Below are 27,325 nucleotides of genomic sequence, written 5' to 3' on the forward strand. Positions count from 1 at the left end.
CTATAAAGCCCTACATGACTTGGGCCCAGAGTATCTATAGGACTGTTTCTTTATGAGCATGCATGCTCTTTAAGACCTGCTGAGGAGGCTCTCCCTTATATCCCACAGAAAGTGAAGGAGGTATGACTGGACAGAATGTCAAGAAAGTTTTCTAAAAGTTGGTCACACCCAATTTACAGATAATTCTCTGACTTAAGAAGTTTTTTCCCCTTGTGGTGGATTGCTTATTCTTATAAGACTGATCTTTTCTTTTTAATTTGCTGGCTCCTCCCCCCCCACCAATTTTCATTTCTTAATTCTCCTAACATGATTTAAGCATTGGCTTTTGTAGAAGTATGTTGAAAAGAATTTTACAGCTGTCTTGATTTTAACTTGGAATGAGATTTGTAAGAAACCATCCACTGGTTATTGAAAATGGGTAGGAATTCTTATGGGTTCAGTAATATCATGATCTGTATTTGTAACAAAAAATATTAAAGGAAAGTTTGTGAACTATATTCCACTTATGTCCCATAGAAATTTCATTATGCAACTCTTGACAATTTACAGTTTACAGATTGATACAACAACAGTGCTCTAGAACTAAGGTCAAACACTTTACAAATTAAGTATAAACTACACTACTAATCTTACACTTCCAACATCTAGGCCAGATTTAATAATAATAATAATAATAATAATAATAGTTTTTATTTATATCTTCCCGCCTCTCCCAATGGATCGAGGCGGGATCCCAACAGAGTTAAAAAAACAGTTACAGTATTCCAACATTAGTTACCGCTTTAGCCTTCCTGAGTTCTATGGAGCAGTGAGTTAGATCCATCCACCTATTTCATCAGAGTTTACTGGCTAAATTGCAATGAGGATAAAAATTCAAGCAGAGCATCTAGTTCCGAAAATAGGCTTTTGAAATGGGAGGATACAATCAGTGACTAGAAATCACATTCAAATCCATAGTCGTCGTCCTCTTTCGTTTCCTTAATAACATGTAGGGAATGACTAGGAGCTGGGCACAGAACCATGGACAGCACCTTTGCAAATTTTGGGGACACATTTGGTACTACTGGGACTTCAGAGAAGATGTGCTGGAGGAACAGAGTGTGACTTATGATAAATGAAGATGTTGCTGAATAATGCCCATAAACATCCCCACCTCACTGAAGGCCTCAATGTAACAAGTCACACAGTTTTAAGATAACAAACACTAGGAACCTGAATATAATAAACTAGCATGCCCTCAGTTCTAAGGCCAGATTGTGTACCTTCCCACTTTCTTAGTTGCCCTTTCTACCTTACTCTTGGTAAGGCCTGTGACAGTGTTTCCCATAGCTAGGCTTAAAACATGGGGGGGGGGAGGGGGAGAGAGAAGGGGTTTTCTGTCATTTGAAGATTTGACAGAGACTGGGGTGGGGGAAGAGAAATTCCCAGGGGAGCATAGCATTAATTTGGGACTTGTGCATGGCAAATTGCCTGGAGCATTTGTTAGTAGAGGCCTTTGCTCCTGGTTGGCTGTACGGGGAGAGGCGGCTGGTCCATGTCTTGACCTTTGCATGTTAGCAAGGCCTGCAGTTCATAGCACATGCAGCTGGGGGTGATTAAGCTGAGCAGGGTGCACCAGGCAGGGCCAAGGGGGCACTCATACCTCAATATAACCCAGATGGCTGTGAACAGATGAAGAGTGTAGGGGATTTAGACACTGTGTGTTGCTGGCTGATGCTAGGAAGTGGGAAGATCTTCGTCTCATATTCTTCACCTTATCAGTGTAGCAAGAGAACTCAAACACAATCACTATTCTGTTTGTTCTCATGGAGGCAATCCTCCGTTGTTGTTGTTTTCTGGGCTGAGGGAGTGTGGGGTCTCATGTCTTCAGCAGTTTGGTCAATAGTACTGTATTACTCAATCTTCCCAGCTTATTGATGTTCAGGGCATCTATCATGGCTAACTAATGCAGGATTGTTGTTGTTTTTAAGGTGCCTTAATTCAGCCCTTTGACTGAATTGTGAGAAATGGAATTATTCTGAGACCCTGACTACTTTGCTGGGATTAAAGGATTTTTATCTCAGTTTGAATTCTAACCATCTAATTTGCTTTTTATCTTGGTTTGAATCACAATATAAGTGTTATTAACAGCTCATTTAATAATGCATTATCTTCAGAGGCTGTTCTATTTTGCCTATGTATACCTTACGTCTTACTGCAAAATTCGTAACTGTTTATGTCAACAGATGATCAGTATTCCACAACTGCTCCTACTGTGTACGTATCCTCTTTCCTAAAAGCTTGTTTTATATTCCCCATTTTTCCAAGCAGTAGAGAATCCAGAGAGTCCTTTGGAGAGTCAATTTTGTTGGAAGGAAATACTGTTTGGGAGTTTACATCAAGTTTGTAATATCTGTCTGTAGACAAATATATAAGTTGAGGCTATGGAACCAAGCTAGAGTTGCCATAACCCGGCTGCAACCGGGTTTTTCCCAGTTTTGGCGGCACCTGCCTGGTCACGGCACGGGTGCAGCCAAAAACCGGGAAAAGCCCGGTTGCAGCAGGGTTGTTAGGCAACCCTCGGGGCCTCACTGCCCTCCTCCTCCTCCACCGCGCATGGCCGCGCGGAGGAAAAGGAGGGCAGCGAGGCCTGGGGCGGAGGAGGCTGCAGGGAGGCGGCGCCTCTTGGGTGCAGCCACGCCAACCTCCCTGCCTCCCTGCAGCCTGCTCGCCTCCTTCCTGGTCCCTGCAGGGGCCAGGAACGAGGCGAGGCCCCAGCCATCGCTGGCGGCCTGCTCGCCTCCTTCCTGGTCCCTGCGGGGGCCAGGAAGGAAGTGAAGCCCCGGCAATGGCCGGCGCTCTCCTCGCCTCCTTTCTGGTCCCTGCGGGGGGCAGGAACGAGGCGAGGCCCCGATCCTGGCCTCCGATCGCAGCGAGGCCCAGGGCCCAGGCGGGGAGGGAAAGCCTCCTTAAGTGGAGGCTTTCCCTCGCCGCTTGGCTTCTGCTCCCCGCCGCGATCACGAGGGAAAATGTAGGACAAAATTTTCAAATGTAGGACACATGGTGTGTGTCCTACATTTGAAAATTTTGTCCTACATTTTTCCCGGTTTGGAGGTCCGGCACTATGGCAACCCTAAACCAAGCAAGCATCCAAATATTGATCATTTTTCAGGCATCATCAATTTTAACCGATAGCAAACAGCACATCCTAGGTTTCCCTCATGTTCCTTCTTGTTACACCTAAGTTTCTTTTTCTTATATTTAAATTTACCAAAATATTTTACACTATTATCAAGGAAGTAAGGTATGTTCAATAACTAGAACCTGTTAGCCATCAGAAATTATGAATAAAGCCTCCCGTGTCTTCTTAAGGAAGTACATTTAGCTGTAAATAAACAAAGGTATAGAGAAAAGATAAACTCCCAGTTTTGCAAAGAAACAACAAATTTTTTGCCGTATCCTTTAAGAATTAAACTTTAATTCTTTAATTAAGTTTAATTTAAACTTTAAGAATTAAACTGTAAGAATTAAATTTGAGTGAATGCCTGTACTGCAGCCACTCACTCAAAACCACAAGGTTGCGAGTTCAAGACCAGCAAAAGGGCCCAAGCTCGACTCAGGCTTGCATCCTTCCAAGGTCACTAAAATGAGTACCCAGACTGTTGGGGGCAAATTAGCTTACTTGCTAATTAGCTTACTTGCTCTTCACCGCTATGATCTTTGGAATAGCGGTATATAAATAAAACAAATTATTATTATTATTATTAATCTGAACTAATCTTTCCCTCAATAATGAGTCTTTTAAAACTGAAACATTCCTAGCTTTCTGTTGCTCATATATTTCATATCCTGCCTTTTATTTTCTCAATCTGTGGTGAATCTCTTACTTTGCTATCTGCTGTGTTGAAAGTTTGTGTATCTTTGTGCTACTTTCTCTTATATTGACACACACGGTGAAATAAATGGACAAGGGAGATTTGGCCTGCTATAAATCCTAGCTTGTTTTTGCTACATTGTTAGTATAGGCTTTGAGAAAACATCTGTCTTTCAACAGTCCATCTATTAACGGTCCATGAGGATCTTGGTGGTGGTGGTGCATCTTTATTGTAGCTTACACATACAGGTGAGAAGGCAGACGACACTGTAGTTGAAACAGAAACAACTACAACACAACAGTTCCTGGGAGAAGAGATGTTGATAAACCAAAGCTATATGGGCAGATTAGACAAGGGTTCTAGTCCAGACAATCTGAAGAGGAGTGAGGCAAGTCTTGACTCTTGTTGAATGGACTAAAGGCCAAGAAGAGGTGATACAAGTTAAACTACCTGATAATTGTGATGACAGGTGCATATATTTCAACGATCTTAAAATAGGGAAGTCCCAAAAATCCTTTCCTATGGCAACATTCATTTTTGGTGAAGGGAATATGAAAGAATAGAACTATTTGGACTGAAACTGTAAATGTGCCATCAGAAGTGATTCACTGGTAAACTGTGCTCTGTTACATAACACTACATTCTTTTACAGCACTCTTCAGATCCAAGAGGAAATAAACAGATTGTCAGCAGAGCAAAATTTTGCTGGATCAGTCACTGATAACAGAAACAGAAACATAGAGCAAGAGATACATGATACAGGAAATAGCAGAGTACTACTAGGATCTATACTACTACTGTCTTTTTGTTAAAGAAATTCAGAAATATTTGACTATTGATGGTAGCAAGACAGCACTGAGGTGAGGAAATGCCCTGCTGTTTTATAAACTTCCCCCTAAATCACCCAGAGACTTCTTATAGGACAGTGGTTTGCAACCTGTGGGTCGGGACCCCTTTGGGGGTCGAATGACCCTTTCATGTGGGTCGCCTAAAACCATTGGAAAGCACCTATTTAATTACAGTTATGAAGCAGCAATGAAAATAATTTCATGGGTTTGGGTCACCACAATACGAGGAACTGTATTAAGGGGTCACGGCATTAGGAAAGTTGGAACACTGTTATAGGAGATAGAATCTGAGTTTAGTAGACAGCCATGGACAAATAATATGTCTGTAATCCTGATGGATTAAATAACGCACACATCCTGTGTTAGATCACATTTTTAGGGCCACACACCTCTCTGGGCCATAGGGCCATTTGAAAAGAGGAACCAGAAAAACATGTTTCTTGTGCTCCATTGCTTTCCATGGAAAGAGCTACACAGAGTTTATGCTACCACTGTAAAACAGACCCCAAAATATTGCCTTCTAGTGAAATGGATGGGATTTGTTGATACGGAAAGATTAAAGGCAACCTGACACTTGGCCCTAATCAGTTTCTCAACTATTTTATGAAGAAGCTTTCAGGTGGTGGTTTACTGCAGTACTAGCATACAACTGATAACAATGGTCATATCAACAAACTGTCAAACAGGCTTCTCCTCATAAATCTATTATGTGCTTAAGAATTTATCTGCCAAGAAACCATCTGATGCAGCCTTGACAGAACATGTGTATGTAACTGCCTTTGTTTTTGGAATATGAGATGGAAGTTTTCTATTCTTGTCATAGTTATTCATTCCTGAGCCATTATAAGAGAAGTAGAAATGTTTCCTTTTTGCTTTCTGAGGAGTAGCATACTCTCTGATCCCACTGCAAAATATCTTCCTAAACTCTAATCAAACATTCAGTTATTACTCCTTGGCCTCTGCCCAGCTCCTTGGCAGGTTGCTCAACAACAGCAGGACCAACTTGGAGGAGAGATGGGAAGGGATTCTGTAAAGGCTTGGCAGGAGGCAGTCTGATAGGATTTTTTTCATTCTCACTTTCATTTTAATTCATGACTTTGGGAACTGTTTTATTCACAACTGTGAGATTGCTATAACTCCTTTAGACTTATGCTTAGGTGTGTGCATATGCTGATGCTACCTGACTCTGACATTGCTCCTCACTGGACAGTTTGGACAGGACAGGAGCTGGCCACCTCTCTCCATTGAGCCTACAATAGCCACTGTGAGGGACTGAAGTGGAAAGCCACCTTGGATACAACCACAAAGAGGATTCTCTGCCTAACTGAAGTTGTAAGGTTACAAATAAAGAAAGTCTGCTGTCAACCCCATTTCTGAGTCATATGAGCAATGGGGCCCTGACTAAAAAAGATAAAAAAGAAGGGAAATTTGTTGTCAATTAGAGCTAATCCCTAATATCAAACAAGTGCTAAGTGGTGGGCTGAATGTGGAGGAAATGAGGTAAAAAGTCATAGGCGGGTTATAGACCGCCGCTTTGAGGCGGTCTGCTGCCGCCGCTGTTTGCTCCGTAAGGGAGCCGCCGCAGCCACACCGCGCGGCTCCCTTGCGGAGCAAAAAAGAAGCTCCAAAATGGAGCTTCTTTAAGCGGCGCCTCTATGACGTCGCGAGGCGCCATGGGTATATGGAGAGAGAGGTGCTGAATGGTGGGCTATTGATTAAAATAATAGGAACTTTTTTTTCTAAGTAGGAAAATTCTGATATATACCTGCATTTCTTAATGACTAAGTATTGAGTATTACCATCCAGACTAAAAATGGAGAACTGGGAGTGGAGAGGCAAGAAGTATCTGATGCCAAATCAGAAGTGAATGTTAGTGGATGGCCAAACTAAGGAAGGAACTTTGAGGTACCAAAGAAAGGTTATTCTGATGATAAATGAGGCCTGAGATCTAGTAATAGCTAAACACTGAATGGTGCACCGAGATGGGACAAACTACGGAAGCACTGGCTTATTTTCTTTCCCATGCATGATCTGCTTATGGAACCTCTGATAAAGCAGTTAAATAAAGTTGTCTATTCAGAACCATCTGTCTCCTTTCTAAAGGCAGGACAATGGAACTTTAGTAGGGAGGGAGTAGTCCTATTTCCACCTTTGCAGGATTTTTTTGGAATGTCTGCCTCCTACTGGCTGAAGCCGGGACAATATTCACTGCAGAACTGTGCCTACGCTTGATGGGGAGAAATATTTGGAATAATTCCAACATGTTTCAGAATATTCAAGGCATCTTGATACAAGAGCTATTGCACTCTGCTAATTGCCTGCTGCAATCTCTTTTGTAGCTGGCTGAAATATCTTTATTCAGTGCGCTCGACTATGGGACAACATTTCTGTGGAGCCATTAAACAGCTACCACGTTCTGTTTGGGAATCACAGGGACAATCATATCTTAGTGTTGACTATATGCGTTACATGGAGAAGGCCACAGGCACACTGCTTAGCATCTCCATCTTTATTTTGTAAAGGACCAATAGTGCAATGTGACTATTATCAAGTTAATAGGCCCTATTTAAAGGTAAATGCATGTACAGAAGAATAGAGGTTGTGGAATGCTGAGGTGGCAGAATGCAAGTGAGTAATCACTTTTTAAACACTCATACACACTAAAAGCTCCTTACAAACAGCAAACAAATAAAGATGGCAAAGAATAGATCCTTCTTGGGCTTGATAGTTTCCTATTTTCAGGGACATTATTATATGGAAGAGACGTGAAAACAAACTCCTGTACCTGAGCTCTTTCTGCCATCTTGATATTCTACTACCCATCCTCATTACATATTCTTGCATATATAGACCAAACTTCACATTTTCTGTAACCTTAAACACTGATATAGGCCTCGGATGCAAGTTTATGTTTGGCCTGGTTTCTACCTAATACAGCATTCTCAGTAAGCTCTATTGTGGATTAGAGATGTTTCAGAAATATGTAATAGAAGGGGGGCACCTTTTAAGCACTCTGTTACTGCAATAAATAAATAAAATAAAATAAAATAAAATGTCTGTATTGTGACCTGAGACTTCAGAAGAGTACTGGATAAAAAGCTAATCTAATTTCTACCACATGATACGTATATGTCTCTAGAATACATGCTTGATTGTAGGTTATGTATCTGCCCTGAAAAATGAGGCACAGAATTATTCAGTCAAGTCAGTTTGACCCTTGGAATATTGGACTTCAACATTCCCAAGTCATGTTTGGCTCACTTATCTGTTCCTGCTTCCAGATCTATTAATTTTGCAGTTCTGCCCATGCAGCTCTGCCAATATGGCTTCCCTGGTGTATTGTTTCCCTGTGAGCTCTATACTGATGACAGGATCAAAAAACAACTTTATTATATCAGCCCTGCTATTGAGTTTCCACTTCTCATTTCCTGCGTGTAATTCCAGTGTAATTCAGCATTAATTTAGGTGTAATCTTTAATACATCTGTCTAGGTTTAAGATTACTAACTCAGAGGAGCTTACATCTGTGTAAATGCACACTGCTTCCTAGAAAGAAGTATCACAATTATTTGGTAATGTAAGAATTTAAGGTATACCTCAATGTATCTTTGCTAGAGAACAGATTGCTCCACTGTAATATATACTTTTGGCAATAAGCAACATGCTGACAGATGAAATGGACATATTTGTACACTTTCTATAGCATCAATCATTAGAACATTATTCTGTTCAGGCAGGCCCAAATGCACAATACCTACAGATTTGTGCAACTTTATACTAATAATATATACTAAGATCTTAGATCCTGAGTTTCTCTGTGATGCCTTCAAGTAATTTACCTAAGTCTCAAGTAAAGTCTCATGTCTCTACCTTCAAGTCTAAGATTGAGTCTCAAAGTCCTTGCAAGATACTGTCAAGTTGTCTCAAGTCTGAGAGCCAACTTTAATGGGGGTGAGGAGAGGTGGCGGGGGGGTGTTTCTTGGAGGGGAACAGCAAATGTGTTAGGCAATGAGCTAAAGGTGGGGATTGAGGTCTGTGTGACAACCTGTCCCTCACTACTTATTGGACAAGCCTTCTAAAGCTTTAGAAGGATCTTTCCACCTCAAGCCTGTTGCCTAATGCCTTTGCTGTTCTCCTCTGAGAAACGCATCCCACACTCTGGGTGTGGGTCAAGTAATTGAAGTGACTTGAGTCTGAGTCAATTGACTCAAGTCTACATCATTGGAGTTTCCTTCAGCCAGTGGATCATACTGAGTGCAGTTCTAGTCATGGGCTTGTAGAATCATAGAGTTGGAAGAGACCACAAGGGCCATCCAGTCCAACCCCTGCCATGCAGGAAATCTAAATCAAAGCATCCTCGACAGATGGCCATCCAGCCTCTGTTTAAAGACCTCTAAGGAAGGAGACTCCACTACACTCCGAGGGAGTTTGTTCCACTGTTGAACAGCCCTTACTGTCAGGAAGTTCCTCCTAATGTTGAGGTGGAATCTCTTTTCCTGTAGTTTGCATCCATTGCTCAGGATCCTAGTCACTGGAGCAGCAGAAAACAAGTTTTCTTGAAAATCTGTTCTGGAGATTCAGGCTTCTGCCACACTTCAGTTTGACATCACTTTAACTGTAATGGCTCCATCCTATTGAATCCTGGGATTTGTAGCTCTCTGACAGAGAAGGCTAAATATTTCACAAAATGATAATCTCAGAATTTCCATAGCATTGAGCCATGGCAGTTAAAGCAGTGTCAAACTGCTTTAATTCTGCACTGTAGATGCCGCCCTGGTTGACTTTCTAGAGTTGATAGTGGAAGGCGGAAGATGAAGCATTCCTCTGAGGCTTGCAAGTCTTTCTTTAAATGTGAAATAGGAATTCAAGATGTAGATCTTGGACTTCAACAGAGAGAACAACTATTTTTACATGTTTAAACTTATGCAAGGGGCAGTGTGTGTGTGTCTGTCTGTCTGTCTGTCTGTCTTTCTAGATGAATAACTTTTGATTTTATATTATAGAACTTTATAAATGGAAACTCATGCCAACATGTTGATCCTGCCCAATTCAGCTCTTTGGGTTCCATCTTCCCCGGGAGGGGGGCATAACACTGTCCATTTTCATGGCTAAGATGTGTGCCATTGAAAGTCTGCTTTATTTGTTCTTGTCTTTATATCTAGAAAAAAACTGCAATTATTAATGAATACCTGATTGGACAGTTTAATGTTTACAGTGTTTTAAGCCAATTCACACAGCTAGTTGAGGAATATCTTATCCTGAAGGTAAAGACTTGAGACTTGACTTGAGGCTTGGAGTAAAGGTCTAAGATATATCACTGGGAAACTCAGAATCCAAAATCTTGTTTATATATTAGTATAAAGCTTTACATATCTGTAGGTATTGTACGTTTGGGCTTAAACAACAAAAACAACAACATGAAACCCATGGAAGCTGAATTGTGATAGCTTCAGGCAACAATGTTATCATGTGACAACCACAGTTATTATGTGGTAATCATAGTTACATGAATTGCTCCATAGGCAGATGTCCCCAGTGAAACAATTGGGAAAAATATTGTGAAGAAATTCTGCTCACTGCTTCTCTCTCTTTCTTTCTCTGTCAGCGGACCCAGTGGTACAGATTGAAGGCAATCCACACTGTTGTTTCTTCAACTTCAGCCCCAAGATTATGTTCACCAAGGTAGTAAAGGCACAGCTATGGGTGTACCTGAGGCCGGTTCAGCATACCTCCACAGTCTACCTACAGATCCTGCGCCTCAAGCCAGTGACAGAGGATGGTAGCCGCCACATCCGCATCCGTTCACTCAAGATTGACCTGAATTCACGCATTGGCCACTGGCAGAGCATTGACTTCAAGCATGTGCTGCAGAACTGGTTCAAGCAGCCTCAGAACAACTGGGGTATTGAAATCAACGCTTTTGATCCCAATGGCAATGACTTGGCTGTCACCTCTCTGGGACCTGGAGCTGAAGGCTTGGTGGGTAAACAGAAATGTCCCTTGACCTCTTCTTTTCCCATCCTTTCCCCTAACATTAAACAAAAGGCCAAAGAAACATTATGGCTGCAATCCTGCATGGCTCTCTGTAGCTTAGTAGGTCTACCCCTTTGCTAGGTTGAGCCATATTACTACCCTCTTTAACTTACTGAACAACCTCTGAAGCTCCCTGCATGGCCACTGCTTGCTTTGTGGGAACCAGGCAGGATCACAGAAACATCTGGCTCTGTCCTCATAGCTAGACAGAAAATGATGACATCCATGCTGAGACTTCTAGAGGACCTCAGCAGATATCAACGCTGAAGTCATCTTTTCACATCTGGCTATGAGAAAATACTTCTACGATCCTTCCCACAACACGGAATGGCTGTACAAGGTACTTCAGAAGCTGTTCAGTAAGTTGGAGGGGAGGGTTTGGGGCTCTACTGAAGGAGGAAGGGAATACCAACCTCCACAGCATCCCTAAAAGAACCTACACACATGTGACTGAAACATATGCATATGTATGTTCCTAACAGGCTGGCAGCCTAGATTTCCTAAAGAGGCTCACAAAAATGTTGGTCACTATAAGGTTTTTAGGACATTCTCAGTTCTGAAATTTGTGGCTTCAACATCCTATAGTAACACTGGGGCAAGCTAGGCTTTGGAGGAGACATGAGGAGTTCAGTAGTTCTCGTTTTAGAATTATTGTTGAGTCAGATGTCTCTGTGACTTACTGTTCTGTGACAAAGTTAAGGCACCACATAACCTCCACATCACTAGTGAGCTGTACCTTGGGATGGAGTATTGGGAGTTTTGAATTTGCGCCTTGATAGCTCCAGTGATGGGCACATCACAGTCTCAGACAGCTGGAAGAAAGTCTTGCTTTCTACTGTTACTAGAAGGCTGTAATGCTACTGCATGAAGGTCAAAGAGGCCCTTACGTATCAGGTCATGATGCCAGTTTTACTGGTGAAGATTTCACCCCTCTTATTTCAGAGGTACGCTATTTTTCTGCCCCCACAGTCCCTCAGGTAGTGAAAAAAGAACTACACAATTTTGCAAAAATTTTTGCAAAAAGTTCTCCCCCTCTAAAATACCCTCTAGGGGCTGTGGAGGAAATTTCTGACAGGTTTAACCCCCCCCCCAAACCCTCCACCCCAAGGGCCACATTTTATTTGCAAATTAAAACTTATTTTTTACCTCAAAACACCCCAGAATGCCCCGTAGGAGCCCAGGAACACACACACACACACAGCCAAAACATGGTGAGAATGCCCAGTTGTCCTCCTAGAGGGCATTTGGGAGGTTTTGGGGGTAATGTTTATTTTCTTTTTCTTTTCTTTTGCAGGAGCAGGTGTGGTGGGGGATTAATGTGGTACCCTAGCCTTCCACAACTGCCCACCTTTCCTTGTTTGATCTCATCTCTATTAGCATGACAAACAGTTGCTAGTCTTTAATAAACTGCAAAGTCCATTTTCTTTGAAACTACAGGAATCTACTTAAGTCAGTAATGTTGAAATAGCCTTGTAAGAAAGCCCCCTGGTATCTCATCTTTGGGAGAAGTGGACTAAAAATCCAATAATCAAACAAACAAACAAACAAACAAAATCCAACATCATACAAGTTTTTCTGAGTTACAATTCAGCACCTATCACCTAGACTAACTTAGATGTAGAAATGTAAACAATTGCATTCCAATCCATATTAGCTTAGCCAAATATCATTCTCAGAAATTCAGAATTGAATTTAATATTGGCTATTAACAATATCTTGATTTGATTTACTGAATTACTGTAGGAGATATGTATTAAAAAATAGTGGTTTCGTCTATTTGGTGATTCTACCTTTTCTGCTGTCCTCTTTAAACGATGGTATTCTTTCATATGTCATTTAATAAACAGTCACACTGAGATTGTTTTTGTTAAGACTTTTATTTTATATATACAAAAATTATCTACAAACATATGTTCATATCTTTATTTTGTGATTAGTCTCTTGAATGCACTTCTGTTCAGCATATGTCTCTAATCAGTTCTTTTAGCTCTAATTATCTTAACTGGTGACACATGCTTTTGTAATAAAAGTGCAATGGGCTAAATCCAATTGTTAGTCTCAACTAGAATTGACTGAATGGATCAATGGAATGTACTTTAGCATTACCAAATTCCTGTTGATTCAATAGATCTGCTGTAGCTGGGACTGACAATTAGATCTGAGTCTAACATTTAAAAAAAAAGCGCAATATAAATATATGTATCTCCATATTCCCCACAGAGTGCCTTATCTTTCACATTTTCAGCAACTACCTAAGGGTAAGGTGGGTATTCTGACTAAACAAACCAATAGATGAGTCTAATCAGCACACACACCTCAATTTGATTTTAAAAAATATTTTGCTGGCAGCAGCTGATTGTCAAAATCCCATACTGTACTTTGTCATGTCTTACATTACATTTGATTAAGAAATGTGTAAATAGCAGCTAGTGTTTTAAATAAGCTAAATATCTATCTTAGTTACATAGCTAATTAGCATCGCCTGGGCCAAGCCTCCAAATCCTGACTTACTAGGCAGCAGACGTTGCAAGTGACAAGGGTCTGGTCTCCTGTTGATTTGGACATAGCAGACTGATGTTCTCATCACCCTTCTACAAGTAATCTCCAGTGTGACAGCTGGAAGCAAGATCCCTGTCACAATTACTCCTCATACTGGAGATTGCTTGTGGAGGAGGAGGGGGGGACGTCAGACTGCTGCATCCTGATTGACAGGAGAACAGATCCATTGTCACTCACACCTTCTCTCAGAGGCTGCTGTCCAGTAAATCAGGATAGGGGGACTTTTATGATTTCTATGTGTTCACTACATTATTAAAGACAGAGATTGGGAGTATGAATCAGTTATGAATGTGGAACTCTAGGTTCCATGTTTATAACTGTGTTCATGATTTCCAGACGTTTAATAATGGCTGCTTAAAGTAAGTCTAAACAGGGTGAAAAGACTGCTTCTGGGAACTGGATAAAAGCCTGAAAGGATAATGAATACTAGGAGTGGGACAAGACAGAGTGCCTTTCTAAAGAAAGATGAGGAATGGGTGGAACAGAATTAGATTAATAATGTTGGTTTAAAGTATGTACTGTATAGAGTCAGAGAGAGATGGGCAGATGGGACTAGCAAAATGGATTATGGCTAGCTAGCTAGCTAATGTATCTGACATACTTCAAAACTGTACCTGTAAGTGCTGTGTCCCTTCCATAGTTAGTTCTTGTCACCTGAACATGGAATAGTACCCGATTTGCACCTAAATTTACATCTTTTTGTTTTCTTCCTTCTAATCCCTCTCCTAGCACCCCTTCATGGAGCTGCGTGTGCTGGAGAACAATAAAAGGTCCCGTCGGAATTTGGGACTAGACTGTGATGAGCACTCAACTGAATCCCGTTGCTGCCGTTACCCACTGACCGTTGACTTTGAGGCTTTCGGCTGGGATTGGATTATCGCCCCCAAGCGGTACAAAGCCAACTACTGTTCAGGCCAGTGTGAATATATGTTCATGCAAAAATATCCTCATACTCATTTGGTGCAACAAGCCAATCCACGGGGGTCAGCAGGGCCTTGCTGTACACCCACCAAGATGTCTCCCATCAACATGCTGTACTTCAATGACAAACAGCAGATCATCTATGGTAAAATCCCTGGCATGGTTGTTGACAGGTGTGGATGCTCTTAAACCCCCTGCCTGTCCTGTCACTCCCTTCTCCGGATCCCCTTGGATTCCTGCTTCAATGATGCACCCTGACAAATAGCATTTTAAAACATTTTTGGAGAGAAAATTATTGTGGGAAAAGAATAAGATGAATAGAATTGTATTGAAAATCTCTGAAGTGACATCTTGCGCTGTGCAATAATCAAAACAGACATCATGTTACTGGAAAGTGGATGAGTTGGCTTGGATCAATACTTTCCTCCCTGAGGCAGATCTGAAACAAGCATTTTTCTCTTCTTCTACGAAACCCTTTGTTTGACCTATCCCTGCTCAAGCTTTACTTTTACTGGCATTCTCTCTTTCTTCCCAACCCACTTTCTCTCTTGACTTGGGAAGCAAAATATGGTTCAAACATAAAAAAGATCATCATAAAGAGAGAAGACCTTTAACCCGTTTACAAACAGTGAAAGCTTCCTAGATTGTGATTAAGTTAAATAAAATGTTGTATGGAGCTATACAGATAAAGAAGAAAAAAGAGGTAAATATTTTGTATTAAGACGAAGAAGGGAACCAGCCAGCTTGGGAGATGTTTGGCATTTTGTTTTTTGGTTGGGAGGGGGAGGGAGAATATAGTCTGGGAATCTGAGGGTTGTTGAACCTGCCTGCCTTTTGAGAGACAGAATCCCTGAAGAGATGGGAGGCTCCAAAGAAATGGAAACCAACATCCATTTAGAATGCTTGCCTGCACTGGCTGCATGGTTGCAAAAGGCGGTGATGGAATGGAGGTGTAGTCTGTAGTTACAGGGGTGTTGAAAGAACTGTATAACTGGAGGTTAAACTGCTGATTCTAGCTGACTTGGATGCTCTCAAGCATCCAGAATCCAACACTCTTCATCTCCATTGTTTATAAAAAAAAGAAGGAATCTAACACGGTGAATTCAAGCTACATGTGTCCACTGAACCCATTTTTGAAACAGTAGGGAAAGGACCTTGGGGGGAAAATGGAGTCCATCTCAACTTCCTTTCCCCACTTCTGATGTAGTATGCATCACTACAAAGAGTTTCTAGAAGATGCAGTTGGGTGAAGACAAAATTACATTTATTTATTTCAGCAACAGAATCTTACTACTTTAAAGACCACTTTTGCTTAACATTTCAGTGGGAGGAATATTTACCCATGCATGTAAATAAGATAGAACTAGTTATTTGTCTTTGCTAAATGCAGAACTGTGTTAGACCACCAGTTTCCTTTGGTTAGTTTGCAATATGTTTTTAAAACTGGGTAATTGTATTGTTGCCACTCAGCCAAGTTTTAACAACACAGCAATCCTTGAATGATAGCATGAGTTGCTTTGTATTGCCACCCGTTCCAATGCTAAATCAATGTCTTTTATTTTTAAATGCACTTATGTAGATTTTTACCCCATTTCCTGACTTCCATGACACTGTTGTATGACCATCCTTCCACCACAAGGTCTCTAATTCTGCCTCTATGATTTGAGGCAACAAGATGGCAGAGGAGAATGAAACATATGACATAGGGGAACAGAGCATTAAATCACAGAAAGAGGGGAATTATTTATAATTAGAAATTACATTTACGCAACAGATTGAATTAATTTAATTATGAATTGGTGTTCCTTTTTTCAAGACTGTAGATATCCAGATGGGATAATTGTCCCTTGGATGATGAAACATTACTCACCCATTGGCAATTTAGTATTTGTTATTTTTAACTGTATAATTTCCAGTTTTAAGAATAGGCCTAAAAGGGATGGCTCACTTAGGATTTCTGAGAAGCTGAAGCAGCTTCAGCTATTATGTCTCTAACACAACATATACTGCCAAAATAGCTTCAAATTGGTCTTGATAGTCAGTGCTTTCATTGGGTATGAGGCTCATAATCCTGAGAATAAAAGGGGTAGAATTGGAAGTTGGTAACAATTAGATGGAAGAGATTATTACTAATAACGGTCCTATAACAACTGAAGTTTTAAGTTACTGATTACAGTGTTGATTTTCAGTTCAAGAAAAACATTCTCTAAACTGGAGCCTAGAAAGTAACCCATTACCAGTCATTGGTTCAAATCTCGTATGTGAACTAGAAACCTTTGGTAGCTAGTGATCAATGTTCAGCCACTGTCTGCTGAATTTCCATTTGTGGATGGAACAAAAGTTTGTTCTATTAGGACTGTCAGCAGCCAAATTATTGACTAAGATAGCCACTGAAATGTTGCTCTCATGGGCTAAAGCACTTCGACAAATGAGATGACATATATAGTAGATTTCATTTCATGCAAAGCAGTACATCATCTCTATTCAAAGAGAAGGAAAAGCTAGATTGAAGAAAGCTCCTTATAATGAAGAGATGGCCCCTTACGGCACTTGAAAAGTAGACTACCATGCCTTCATTTGTGAGGCCAAAGTATAGATTGTATTAAATCATAAGTCCCAGACTGTTTATCATATTACTCCAGCTAAACTGTGATGCAAAACTTGCAGTTTCTCAAGAAGAGACAGACAAGTAAGAATTTTCTCTGAAGCAGGCAGTATTATTGCTCCAGACTGGAATAAACACTGTGGCATTTTTACTTCCTTTTGGCTATTTTCATAGTATGAAATCAGGATCCCTGTTTCTCCAGAGTTCAGCTGTTCCTGCTGCTTTAGGGCTTGTTTCTCCACTTCTCTGCTTGGGCTGTCTAGGTAGCTGCTGTGTGATATGATGCAACCCTTCAGAAATGCCTACCCTAGGTCTGGAACCCAGGCGTGGAGGTGACAGACTGGAGGGGAGTCTGTAAAGAGCCAAGTATTTATTCAAGATTTTCAGCATAGAGGATTTGGAGCCAACCACCAATGAATCTGCCAAGATTACAGCTGCACCATTACATTAAAGCAGCTAAAAATATACCATACTATTTTTCTTGAACTGATGTTTTGACAGAAGTATTGACTATGGATAGGATGGATAGTAAATGGGAAAGAAGAGTCAAATAAGACTATCAAACTAATTGATCCTACAGGTTTTTTTTTTCAGTTCTAGCACTTATTGTATAAGATTTGATGTGTGAATCTCAACATCCAACCCAGTTCTTAAATGCAGCAGTGTTTATCCTTTCCTAGTTAGTTAATACTCTTGAATTTTGCCATTTTACTTGGAGGTTATTGAGTCCCAAACCAGTGGGCAATGTGTAGATGAAAGCTTGGATGAAGAAGCATAAGATGAGTTGCTGTGGAAAATTTAAAGTCCCCAATCTTAGCACTTCTCATGGGTTTAAACCTTAAATCCCAAAGAAGGGAACAGTCCCTTGCCCAAGACTGAACAGAGATCAGCTTTTCTGGACCCTTTTTGAGCTACACTGCTTCTCTTATTCTCTCTCTCTCTCTCTATAGCACTTATAGACTGAAGCGCTTCAACCTTTTAAGCACTCATCAAATATGCCTTCTCAGCTTGTTGAGCATACACTACATTACTTTAATGTATTAACTACTTGGTATAAATGAATTTGCGAGCATAGGGTACATATTGGATAATAGGTGAAGAAATGGAGACCTATGAGATGATTTATGATCAGAATCCCTGGGTCTGCAGTGGCCTGGAGTTATCTTATTTGTTTAAGATTTGAAAACTGCATGTCACCATGTGATGTATTTGATATTTGTATTCCATTTTTTCCTTTGGTACACTGAAAGACTCTTATAAAGATTTAAAGTCACAATAAAAAACCTAGTATAAATGTTCCCCACAGTATGCCACAAAGTTCCACAAAATTAGACTTCCAGAAATGTGAAAGATACAAAGATGCTAGTCATATTAATATCCCTAGAAGTAAAAACCCGGGGACAAATGGTGTACTCCCTATAGATCTATCTAACAAAAGTAGGTCCCAGGAATTGGACATTATTGATCACAGAACTTTTATTATTGGGGAATCTGAAAAGTTGCTCTATAATAATGTAGAACAATACTGCCTTTTTATTAAAAGAAAAGAAATCACTAAATGATGTGGTTGATTGGAACACTTGTCTGCAAAGAATCTGGCACTTAAAGAGGTGTGACCTGTTCCTTAAATCCAGAGGAAAGTGATGCTAGTTTAGATATCACATATTTCAGTCATTCTTATTTCGCTTCCTCTGAAGTACTGAATTGCTCTGTACTCCTCTGCCAGGTATATCAGAAAAATATGTGTTCGCCAGTACTGTTATCCAGCACAGTTCACTTCATTTTAGGCTTTTAATATCTGTTTTGAAATGCACTGGGCTCCCAGGTTGGTCCTTGGACCAGGAAAGAGAACCAAACCAAGTACTTGAAAAAGAAGACCTGAGACACAGGATTCTTTGACAAATTGTCTCACTGATTTAAGGCATGTCACTTCCCTGCTGTTTAAAAGCAGAATACATATAGCATATATTTAGCACAGTCTGTGAATTAAGCAGCCCAGTTTTGAGTCCTTGGTTTCCCCAAAAACTGAGCTTTCATTTTTGTCCAGTGAAAACAATGTTTTTCTTGTTTGCTGACTGTTTTGAAAGTGTGCTTACAGTATTTGCTGAAGTTAACAATCAAAGGGGTCTTGAGTAAATATTTTCATTGTTTGGAAGCCGAGAGCTACACCATACAGAGCATCCTGGGACAACTCATGTATCTTAGTCTCCAATATCCTTTGTTCTGGGAAGAATAGAATACAGTATGATAATAGAGAAAGACTTGAGTATGATTCTAGATATAGTTGCTGGTGCCATTTAATGGATCTATGCCATGTATGGATTTCATTGTGCTGTATTATTTTATAAAGATTTGTGTTAGAAGCTGAACGGGGGGAAAGTATATGAACGAGACTGGCTGTTAGCAGAACCCAACTTTAAGACTATTGTATTAGGAACTATGCTGTCAAAACAAAAGGGAATTCTGCTGCCTATCTTTCTTTACAAATTTGCTTTACAAATCAGTAAGCATGCTTGAGAATTGCTTCTGAGATTAAAACCAGAATGCTTGGATTGAGAAATGAATTTGACAATAATCAAGCTATCCAGATAATTGTATGTTAACCTGTTACAAGAGAATTGTGAATCAAGCATGGTGCCATTTTCCCCAGAGCAATCTTCCTAATTCTGGTCTCTTTCCTCACCAAGCAATCTAGCATCTTCATTTGTAACAACAAAGGGCAATTTCATTAATATATTCCACATAAATACTCCTTAAAACTCCATGCTAACACGACTGAAATCAGCCAGAGCTTTGCTTATTTTCTGGTGATTGTCATAAGATACTGAACTTCCATTATGCTTTAAGAGGAAAATGTTCTTAGATGACCTGCTATGGCACAAATCCACATACTTTATAATACACAACTCTTCTCTGTTGGAGACACAGAGGGGGTAAGTGCATGACGAAGCTACTTTTCATTAAGTATAATTTCCTGTTGGTGGCTTTGCTCAGCTGCAGGGATGGGGTGGGGAGGGATGTATACACATCACTGTATGAAAAATGAGATGGTTGTGATCAAATTAGATCCGTCGGAGTTGGGCTGCTTCCAATGGGACATTTCCAAATGGTTATTTTTGAATGTAGTCTAGCTCGCCAAGAAATAGTGGAGCATTGTGTATTACTGGTCTAGAAAGAGGCAAAAGAAAAGCCGTTGACCCTATAGTAGCAGACACTGAAAATGATTGCTTGAAACAGCTTAATTCAGAGTACATAATTAATTTGGAGAACCTATTATCTTCAGGAGGTTGTAACCCGTTAAATGTTAATGAAGCCAGTACATTGCAGAGCCTATGATCAGAAGGGACCACTGATGGCAAAGTATATTAGGGAACCTCCTTTACTGTATCAAGCTCAGTTCATTGTGTTATGGTGAATGTAGAGCTAATATAGGGATATCTAGTCACTGAAGAGATTCAGAGTAATGGAGTATCCATTCTCCTCCAATCTTATATGCAAAGACTGAAGTCTTAGTAAAGCAAATAAAATTTGCCCTTTTGTTCACGCATTAGCATTATTTCCTACAGTTTGTTCCATAATAGGCCCCTACTGATCCAAGTGTCCAAAGTCATTAGGGATGACTTTGGGATGAGTAAGTATTTGTAGGATCAGCTTGTAAGCTGATCCTACAAATGCTTACTCATGTCCTGCTGGGTTCAGTGGCACTTATTCTCATGTATTTAGGTTTGCAGCCTTAGTTAGCAATGATGCTATCCATTCTAAGGTAAAAATGTATGAACCTCCAGACTTCTTTGTTGATGTGGTTCATCCATGCAGAATGATACACCAAACAGCTAGACAGGCCTCATCAGAAACATGGATGCTTTCTTTCTGGGTTTTGGGTGGTTTGATACCCCTCACCTCCAACTGCCCAATGGTGCTAAACTAGAAAGATAAGATCCGGATCACCTGCTACTAATGTTTCCTTCCAACAGGATGCCATTTTGCTCTGGGTAATTTGACTCACAAAAGGCAGACAGGCATGGTTATTTTTGGATGTATGCTTGTAAATATGAGTCCTTCAAGTGTATTATTATTTACTTTGTTTATGTTACTGTCCATAAATGTCATAGTGTTATGTGAGAATGTTGGTGTGTGAGGATATGTGTGTGTGCGCATATGTGTGTACTGAAGAAATGAGTTTGAGGACAATGACATGGGCAAAGAAATTTTGTTTTTATTTTAATCACATGACCAAAAGGCTATTCACTGGTTAAGATTGTTTTTGTTTGTTTTGATCACATGACCAAACACAGCACTTGAACGTCAAAATAAAAATTTAAAATATATATAAAAATAAAATATTAAAAAAAAAGAGTTCAGAGCTTTTCACTCCAATCCTGCACCCGGGACATGCATAGCTGTTATATCAACCCTTTCAGATGGAAACCCTGTTGACTGTTTTAAAGAGAACAGACTGCCAAATAGGGGAAAGTTAATGCCACTACAGCATGTATCGTGCCATACAGTAATTTTCTGAAAAGGTGCAAATTGGTTTTAGGTCCATGGCTGGTGTTAAATCAAGAATAATTTCTGTTGTACTTGGTCAGCATGTCTGTTCACATCTCTACACCATCACACTGAGCTGCTGCCTTTCTTTACAAAATGGATGCAAGTTCACTTTGAAAACAAGAGGTAGTCCCACCAGGACATTTGGGGAGGCCTCCAAGACTTTACAGGAGTGAAGCAAAGCACCTGGACTTAAAACTGCTGAATGTTCACTGTAAAAAAAAAAATCTGTATTGAGAGACTGCTTTGGACTAAGGTACCATTTGCACTATGGAAGGTTAATTTTTGTTTAAAGAGACTAGGATGAGGTTTCCCTTATGTGACACACCCTAGAGCTCAAGAAGAGAAACTTTTATGTCTGTGCTTTCTCTTTTTGTAATGGCTGTGTGTGAGGATTAGTATGTATGAATCTTAGTGTAGTTCCTGCTGAAGGCAAATCACTGTGTAGTTCCGCAATCTCACAATTATACACTCATGTATCTGACTTCCAAACTACAAAGTGTCTTGTTACTGTCATATCACTGATCACAACTTTAATATCAAATTAAGCCAATAGTTAATTTCTTTGCAAAATACCTGTTAGGTATTTATGTACATCTTAATGCTGGTACATCTTTTAAAAAATCTTACATAGTTATAAAATTAACCAGTCTCTGGCTAGTCTTCACTTTCCCTGAGTTGTCAAGAATGAGGGAGAAGAATCTATATCTTATTTGGTTTGGGAGAAGAGGATAAATCTGAACTCCCAACATAACTGCTGATTGCTTTGAATTTATTAGGAAAAAATTATTAGGAGATATAGGAAAGACTTTATTTTATTTTTTGGTGCAATGAGTGAAAATGTGTCAACAGAGAGTCTGATTCTTAAAACACCCAAATTCTTCTGCAAGCATCATCACCCATGCTGGTTTAACTTTTGAGGCAATTTAGCTTTATCTCTGTGTGCCATCTGTAGAAGAGGGATGTTGTAACTTCTGTTGCAGCAGTGTTGTTAGTCTTAATTGATGTATTTTAAAACTTTATAGAATCCACAGAAGAACAAAATGCTAAAGGCATGTGAACAATTAAACTTATTTAGTACCCACTTCTTAGAAAAATATCAGCCTAGTTGGTATATCTACTGGCATTCTGTTGGCTTCAAATGTCTCACCATTCCATCTCATACTATATTATAACATTACTGAAGTCAATTTCTTAAATTGTTTCATTGCCATTTATCAAACACGCAGTGCCCTAGATTGTTTTATTTAACAGCTTTGGAGCTGGAAAAAAAACCATGACAAATGTTTTCCCAGGAAAACAGTCTTCCCTACTCAGATGGAAAGGCTCCTAGCTGTTCATTTTTCTAAAAACTCAGCAAATACTGTACATATATTTTAGGCAGGCGTGTACTCTTTCCTGCCTTACAGGACTTAAATGTAGGAATTAAACTGAGGTGGCACTCATGTATGCAGAGTTGAGGTCAGAACAACTGAGGGCTATAACTGCTGTTCTTTTTATATACGTACATACTGAAAAACTGGAGCCAGAGGAAGTAAAACAAAACAAAAATAAGGATTGCCTTTGCTATTTCTCTTCTGTGTTGTATAAACTAAACTTGCTCTGTAAATGGATTTAGTCTGTCTAGTGTATCATAATCATTGCTTCTGTTTCAATTTCTCTTTGTCCTTTTTTTAGATTTTTTGTACAATAAATATATATATATAAAGCAAAAATCTCTTTTTTTATGAATTGATGAAGGAGTTCTATATCTTAGAAGCATGTAACTTGAGAATCATTGGACCTGAGTTTTCAGTACAATCATTATATGCAATCGGCAACAACTGCTTTGACACATCTACAAATGTACAAACTATAGCTCTTTTCCTAAGACAGAAGAGGGATTGTCAATTAGATTACAAGCTATGCACAGCTGGAACTGGATACTGGAAGGCTCATTCCATACAGTCATTTGTGACTATACAAATGGAGAGTTATAGCTGTATAGACCAGCGTTATACACTGGCCTTGGGGCAAAGTGGGGGTGTAGTGTCCACATGATGCATGGCCCGATGCTGCCCTGATGCTACCGTCATGCCGTGCGCCCAACCACACGGCGTCACGGCACTCCTTTGGTGCTGCGTCCACATGACACAGTACTAAGAGAAGTGCCAGAAAGTGCTGCCGCAGCAGCACCTTTTCCCTACTGCGAAAAGGAGCAGCATTTTGCCATTCCTTTTAGTGTTGGGGAAAGGCCAGATTGGGGCTGGAGATTGTAGTTTCCACGGCCCTGATCCAGTGCTGAAAGGGGCGGCAGCAAACTGCTCCAAAGGGGAGGTCTGTTTAGCCCCTTAGTGATACAATACAGGAATCAGCTATACCTTACATCTACTTGCTATAATAAGGGGTGAACTTTATTTCAAAAGCTTTTTGATCTTGCTAGGAATGCACTGGAATAATATATTTTCTTGTTCTTCAACAATACAGGGGTGAGAAATCAAACTCTCCTCTCTGGCTTCTTAGTTCTCCTCTTCTGCTACATAATCCCAGCTTTTTGGACATCATGAGCCCCATACTGCTAAAGAATCTGATAAGCTAAGGCCTTCTAGGAACAAATCAAAGGGAACAGAGTCCTGTTTTAAAAAATCAAATCAGAAAGCAGCCTGTATGATTTTTTAATTTTTTTCCACTCTTTAGAGTAGAGAGGGAAGGTCTGATCTTCCAGAGCTTGTTGTTCTTGTTGTTGTGTGCCTTCAAGTCATTTCTGACTTATGAAAACCCTATCATGGGATTTTCATGGCAAGTTTCTTCAGAGAAGGTTTGTCATTGACATTCTCTGAGGCTGAGAGAGGGTGACTTGCCCAAAGTCACCCAGTAGGTTTCCATGGCTGAGATTTGAACCCTGGTCTCCAGAATCATATTCCAACCTTCAAACCACTACACTATGCTGGCTTTCCTCCAGAGCAAAGCCATGGTGAAAGATCCTGCAGCCCAACATTTCCCATTCATAACTTAAGAGAAATCTTTGATGGAGTCCTTGATTTAGACCAGTACTACTGCAAGTAGTGATCCACAGTCAGGTGCCAGTGCTCAACCCACTGCCTATCAAGTCTCCATGAAAGACACAAACAAAATTTACGGTAGCGCAGGATCTGAAAGAGAACTATCTCAAGATAATCAATCGATGGTATTATACTCCTCTTATTTTGGATAAAATATATAAACTAAATAATGATAAATGCTGGAGATGCCAGTGATAAACGCTGGAGATCACTGATACACATGTGGTGGTGATGCTCAAAAATTAAAAAAAAAATGGTTGAAGATACATATAGTAGTTAAGAAAACGTTAAAAGCAGAATATGACTGTTTACCTGAATTGTACTTGTTGAATGTAACATCTGTATTGGGGAAAGAGGGAGAAAGAAAAAACTGGATAATTATACTATACCTAATTACAGCTGCAAGAATAGTAATAGCTAAAAATTGGAAAAAGGAATGTCCACTGCAGATTGAAGATTGGAAAATGAAAATTCACGATATGAAAGAAATGGAAAAGGTTAACTGCAATATTAAATAAAAAAGGTATGGACAAATGGGAAAGAGAGTAAAAACCAGTGACAGAGGTGGTAGAGAAAAATTAAATGAACTAGTAAAAAGAGATAACATCAAATAGCAACAACAACACTAATAACAACAACAAAAGGAAAAAACAACAGCAATGATAAAGAATATAGTATTACAAGAAAAAAATTAAGAAGGGGAAATTAAAGGGGAAAAAAGAAAGCTGAAATAACAAGAAATGGGGAAATTAGAGGAGTCCTAGATTTAGGTTTAGAGTTTTATTTTCATATTGATATTGTAAAGATGTATAGAAAGGCGGATATATAGAAAATATTGAGTTGTAAAAGAAATTGTAATTTTGAAAAATAAGACTCAGTAGTAAGAGGTGCTGTAAAACAAACACAAAAAGATTGTTTTTGGAAGAAAGCTTTAAGGAAGTCGACAAGAAGATCTACAGAAGGGAAAAAGATCAAGAAAGCAATATGAAAAGAAAGTTAATTGTAACATAGAATGTATAAATGTGTAATATTATGATGGAGGAAATCAATAAAGATTATTAAAAAAAGAAAAAGAAAGACACAAACAATTATAGCCAATGAGCACAAATATGGTATAACTCCATGGCACACAGGGGAGGGGGAATTGCCGGTCACCCACATCAGAGAGTTTGAGATTCACTGATTTAGACTACATTTGAAAATATCCATTAATGCCTCATATTTCCTTCCACAGGCAATAGTAAATTCTCAGACTGCACCACTGAAAAATATTCCAAAATGGTTTTCAGCAATGGTTTCTCCCTGTTCCCCAACTTGATGTTCTCCAGATGGTCTGACAATTGTGCTAACTAGTGCTGCTGGGAGGTGAAAGTCAAAAGATCTGAAGGCATAACTTGGAAAGTTATTTTTAGTCTGAATGGATATAATGGCCAGAATGTTGTTGGTGACAATACATGGCTGAATGTTCTGTTACAGCTACTGCACAAGTATCAATTCAGTAGTTCCTTGAGGAACCCATAGACCCACTCCACATGCCTCTGACAAAAAGCAAGTTTTCACTGCCTCAGCCATTTAGTAGCTGGGGAGGGAGAAGGTTATCATTTAGTGTTCGGGGAGGGGGGATGCAAGATGTGTCCAGGTAGAAGCCAGCAGTAAAGAGCAGCTGTCTCCTTTTCAGATCTCCAGTGTACTCCCTGGAAATCTGGGAAGATAATACCCGCTGTTTGTTCCCAGCTACAGAAGTGCAGCCAGCTGTTGCCTAGGTACCCTGCACCCTGCAACCCCTAAACAGGAGCATACACCTACTTTTTCAAGCCAGGCTTGGACAGCAATAGTCTGTACTGAACTGTGTGGATACAGCATTATGCTCCACGCTTGGCCTCTGACACACTTGGCCCAACATAACTGAGCACTGATGGGATGATGTTCTGGAATGGAGACATAATCTTACCACTGTTCAGTTGTAAATGCCTTCAGCCTGTCATTATATTAATTCATCTTACAATTACATTTCTGAGCTCTTGCTCCATTTAACTCAATGAGGCTTACTTCAAAGTTAACATACACAGGATTTCACTATGAGAAAGACAATTGCTCCAAAATTAAAAATGGGGGAAGGAGAAGGGGTTAGGCATCACTCTCTCTCATTTACACTGAAATGTTTTAATTAAAACTGCAGTGGTCACTGGAAGTGTTATAATTTAATCCTCACAGACAGCCAAAGTATCCTAGCCTAATATCTCCACCCAGTTTTTTTTCTCCACTAGTTCTCTGCTCATATAGCCCATTAGCACTCATTTTGTTTGTCTTCACAAAAATTTAAATACAGTTAACAAAGCCTCTGAAAAAAATGAAGAGGAATGACAAAGAAGTTTCTCTTTACAAAGTTTCTTTTACCATGGATTCAAAAATCCACAGCTTGAAAATATTCAGATATATATGTAAATTCCAAAAAGCAAACCTTGATCTTTTCATTTTATATAAGAAACACCATTTTACTATGTCAAAGCATTTAATGGGGCTTGAGCATAAATGGAATTTGGTAACCAAACCCAAACAGATATCAAGGACCCACTGTATAAGCATTAATTGGCTGTTTCTGCTAAGTATGGCCATAGGGCTGTATACCACTGCAGCCCATAACCTGGTGTTCTTCAAGATTGCCTTTGTTTTCTAGCCCTCGCCCCAAAGTTGACCTGCCCCTCCTCAATGCCTCCATGCTCTGCAACAGTTTAACAGTGTTTTTTTTTTAAGTCAATCTTTCAAAATCAGAAGTGGACTTCCATCAATTTCTGAGTTTCTGTGTGGTGTTTTTGCTAGTCAGTTTAGCCCTGAGTGCCACAGGGGTAGAAAATTGGCCCACAGACCTTCTCATGCTCCTCTATCATAGTTAGTTTTAAAAGTTCAAATAGTCTCT

At 39.8% G+C, this 27,325-nt stretch overlaps 1 protein-coding gene across 1 annotated transcript in view; it reads left to right on the forward strand.

Annotated features, from left to right (window-relative positions):
* Positions 1 to 23,045, forward strand: part of GDF11 (growth differentiation factor 11) — a 41,506-nt gene extending 18,461 nt beyond the window's left edge. The window contains exons 2-3 of the mRNA XM_089477496.1: positions 10,307 to 10,680; positions 14,023 to 23,045. Of these exons, the coding sequence (XP_089333622.1) occupies positions 10,307 to 10,680; positions 14,023 to 14,403 (755 nt within the window). The 3' untranslated portion in view covers positions 14,404 to 23,045. The remainder of the gene's footprint in view (positions 1 to 10,306; positions 10,681 to 14,022) is intronic.
* Positions 23,046 to 27,325: the final 4,280 nt, after the last annotated feature.

This window comes from Sceloporus occidentalis, unplaced genomic scaffold (genome assembly GCF_023333645.1).
Source record: "Sceloporus occidentalis isolate IW3139 unplaced genomic scaffold, rSceOcc1.0.p SCAF_1, whole genome shotgun sequence".
Lineage (NCBI taxonomy): Eukaryota > Metazoa > Chordata > Lepidosauria > Squamata > Phrynosomatidae > Sceloporus > Sceloporus occidentalis.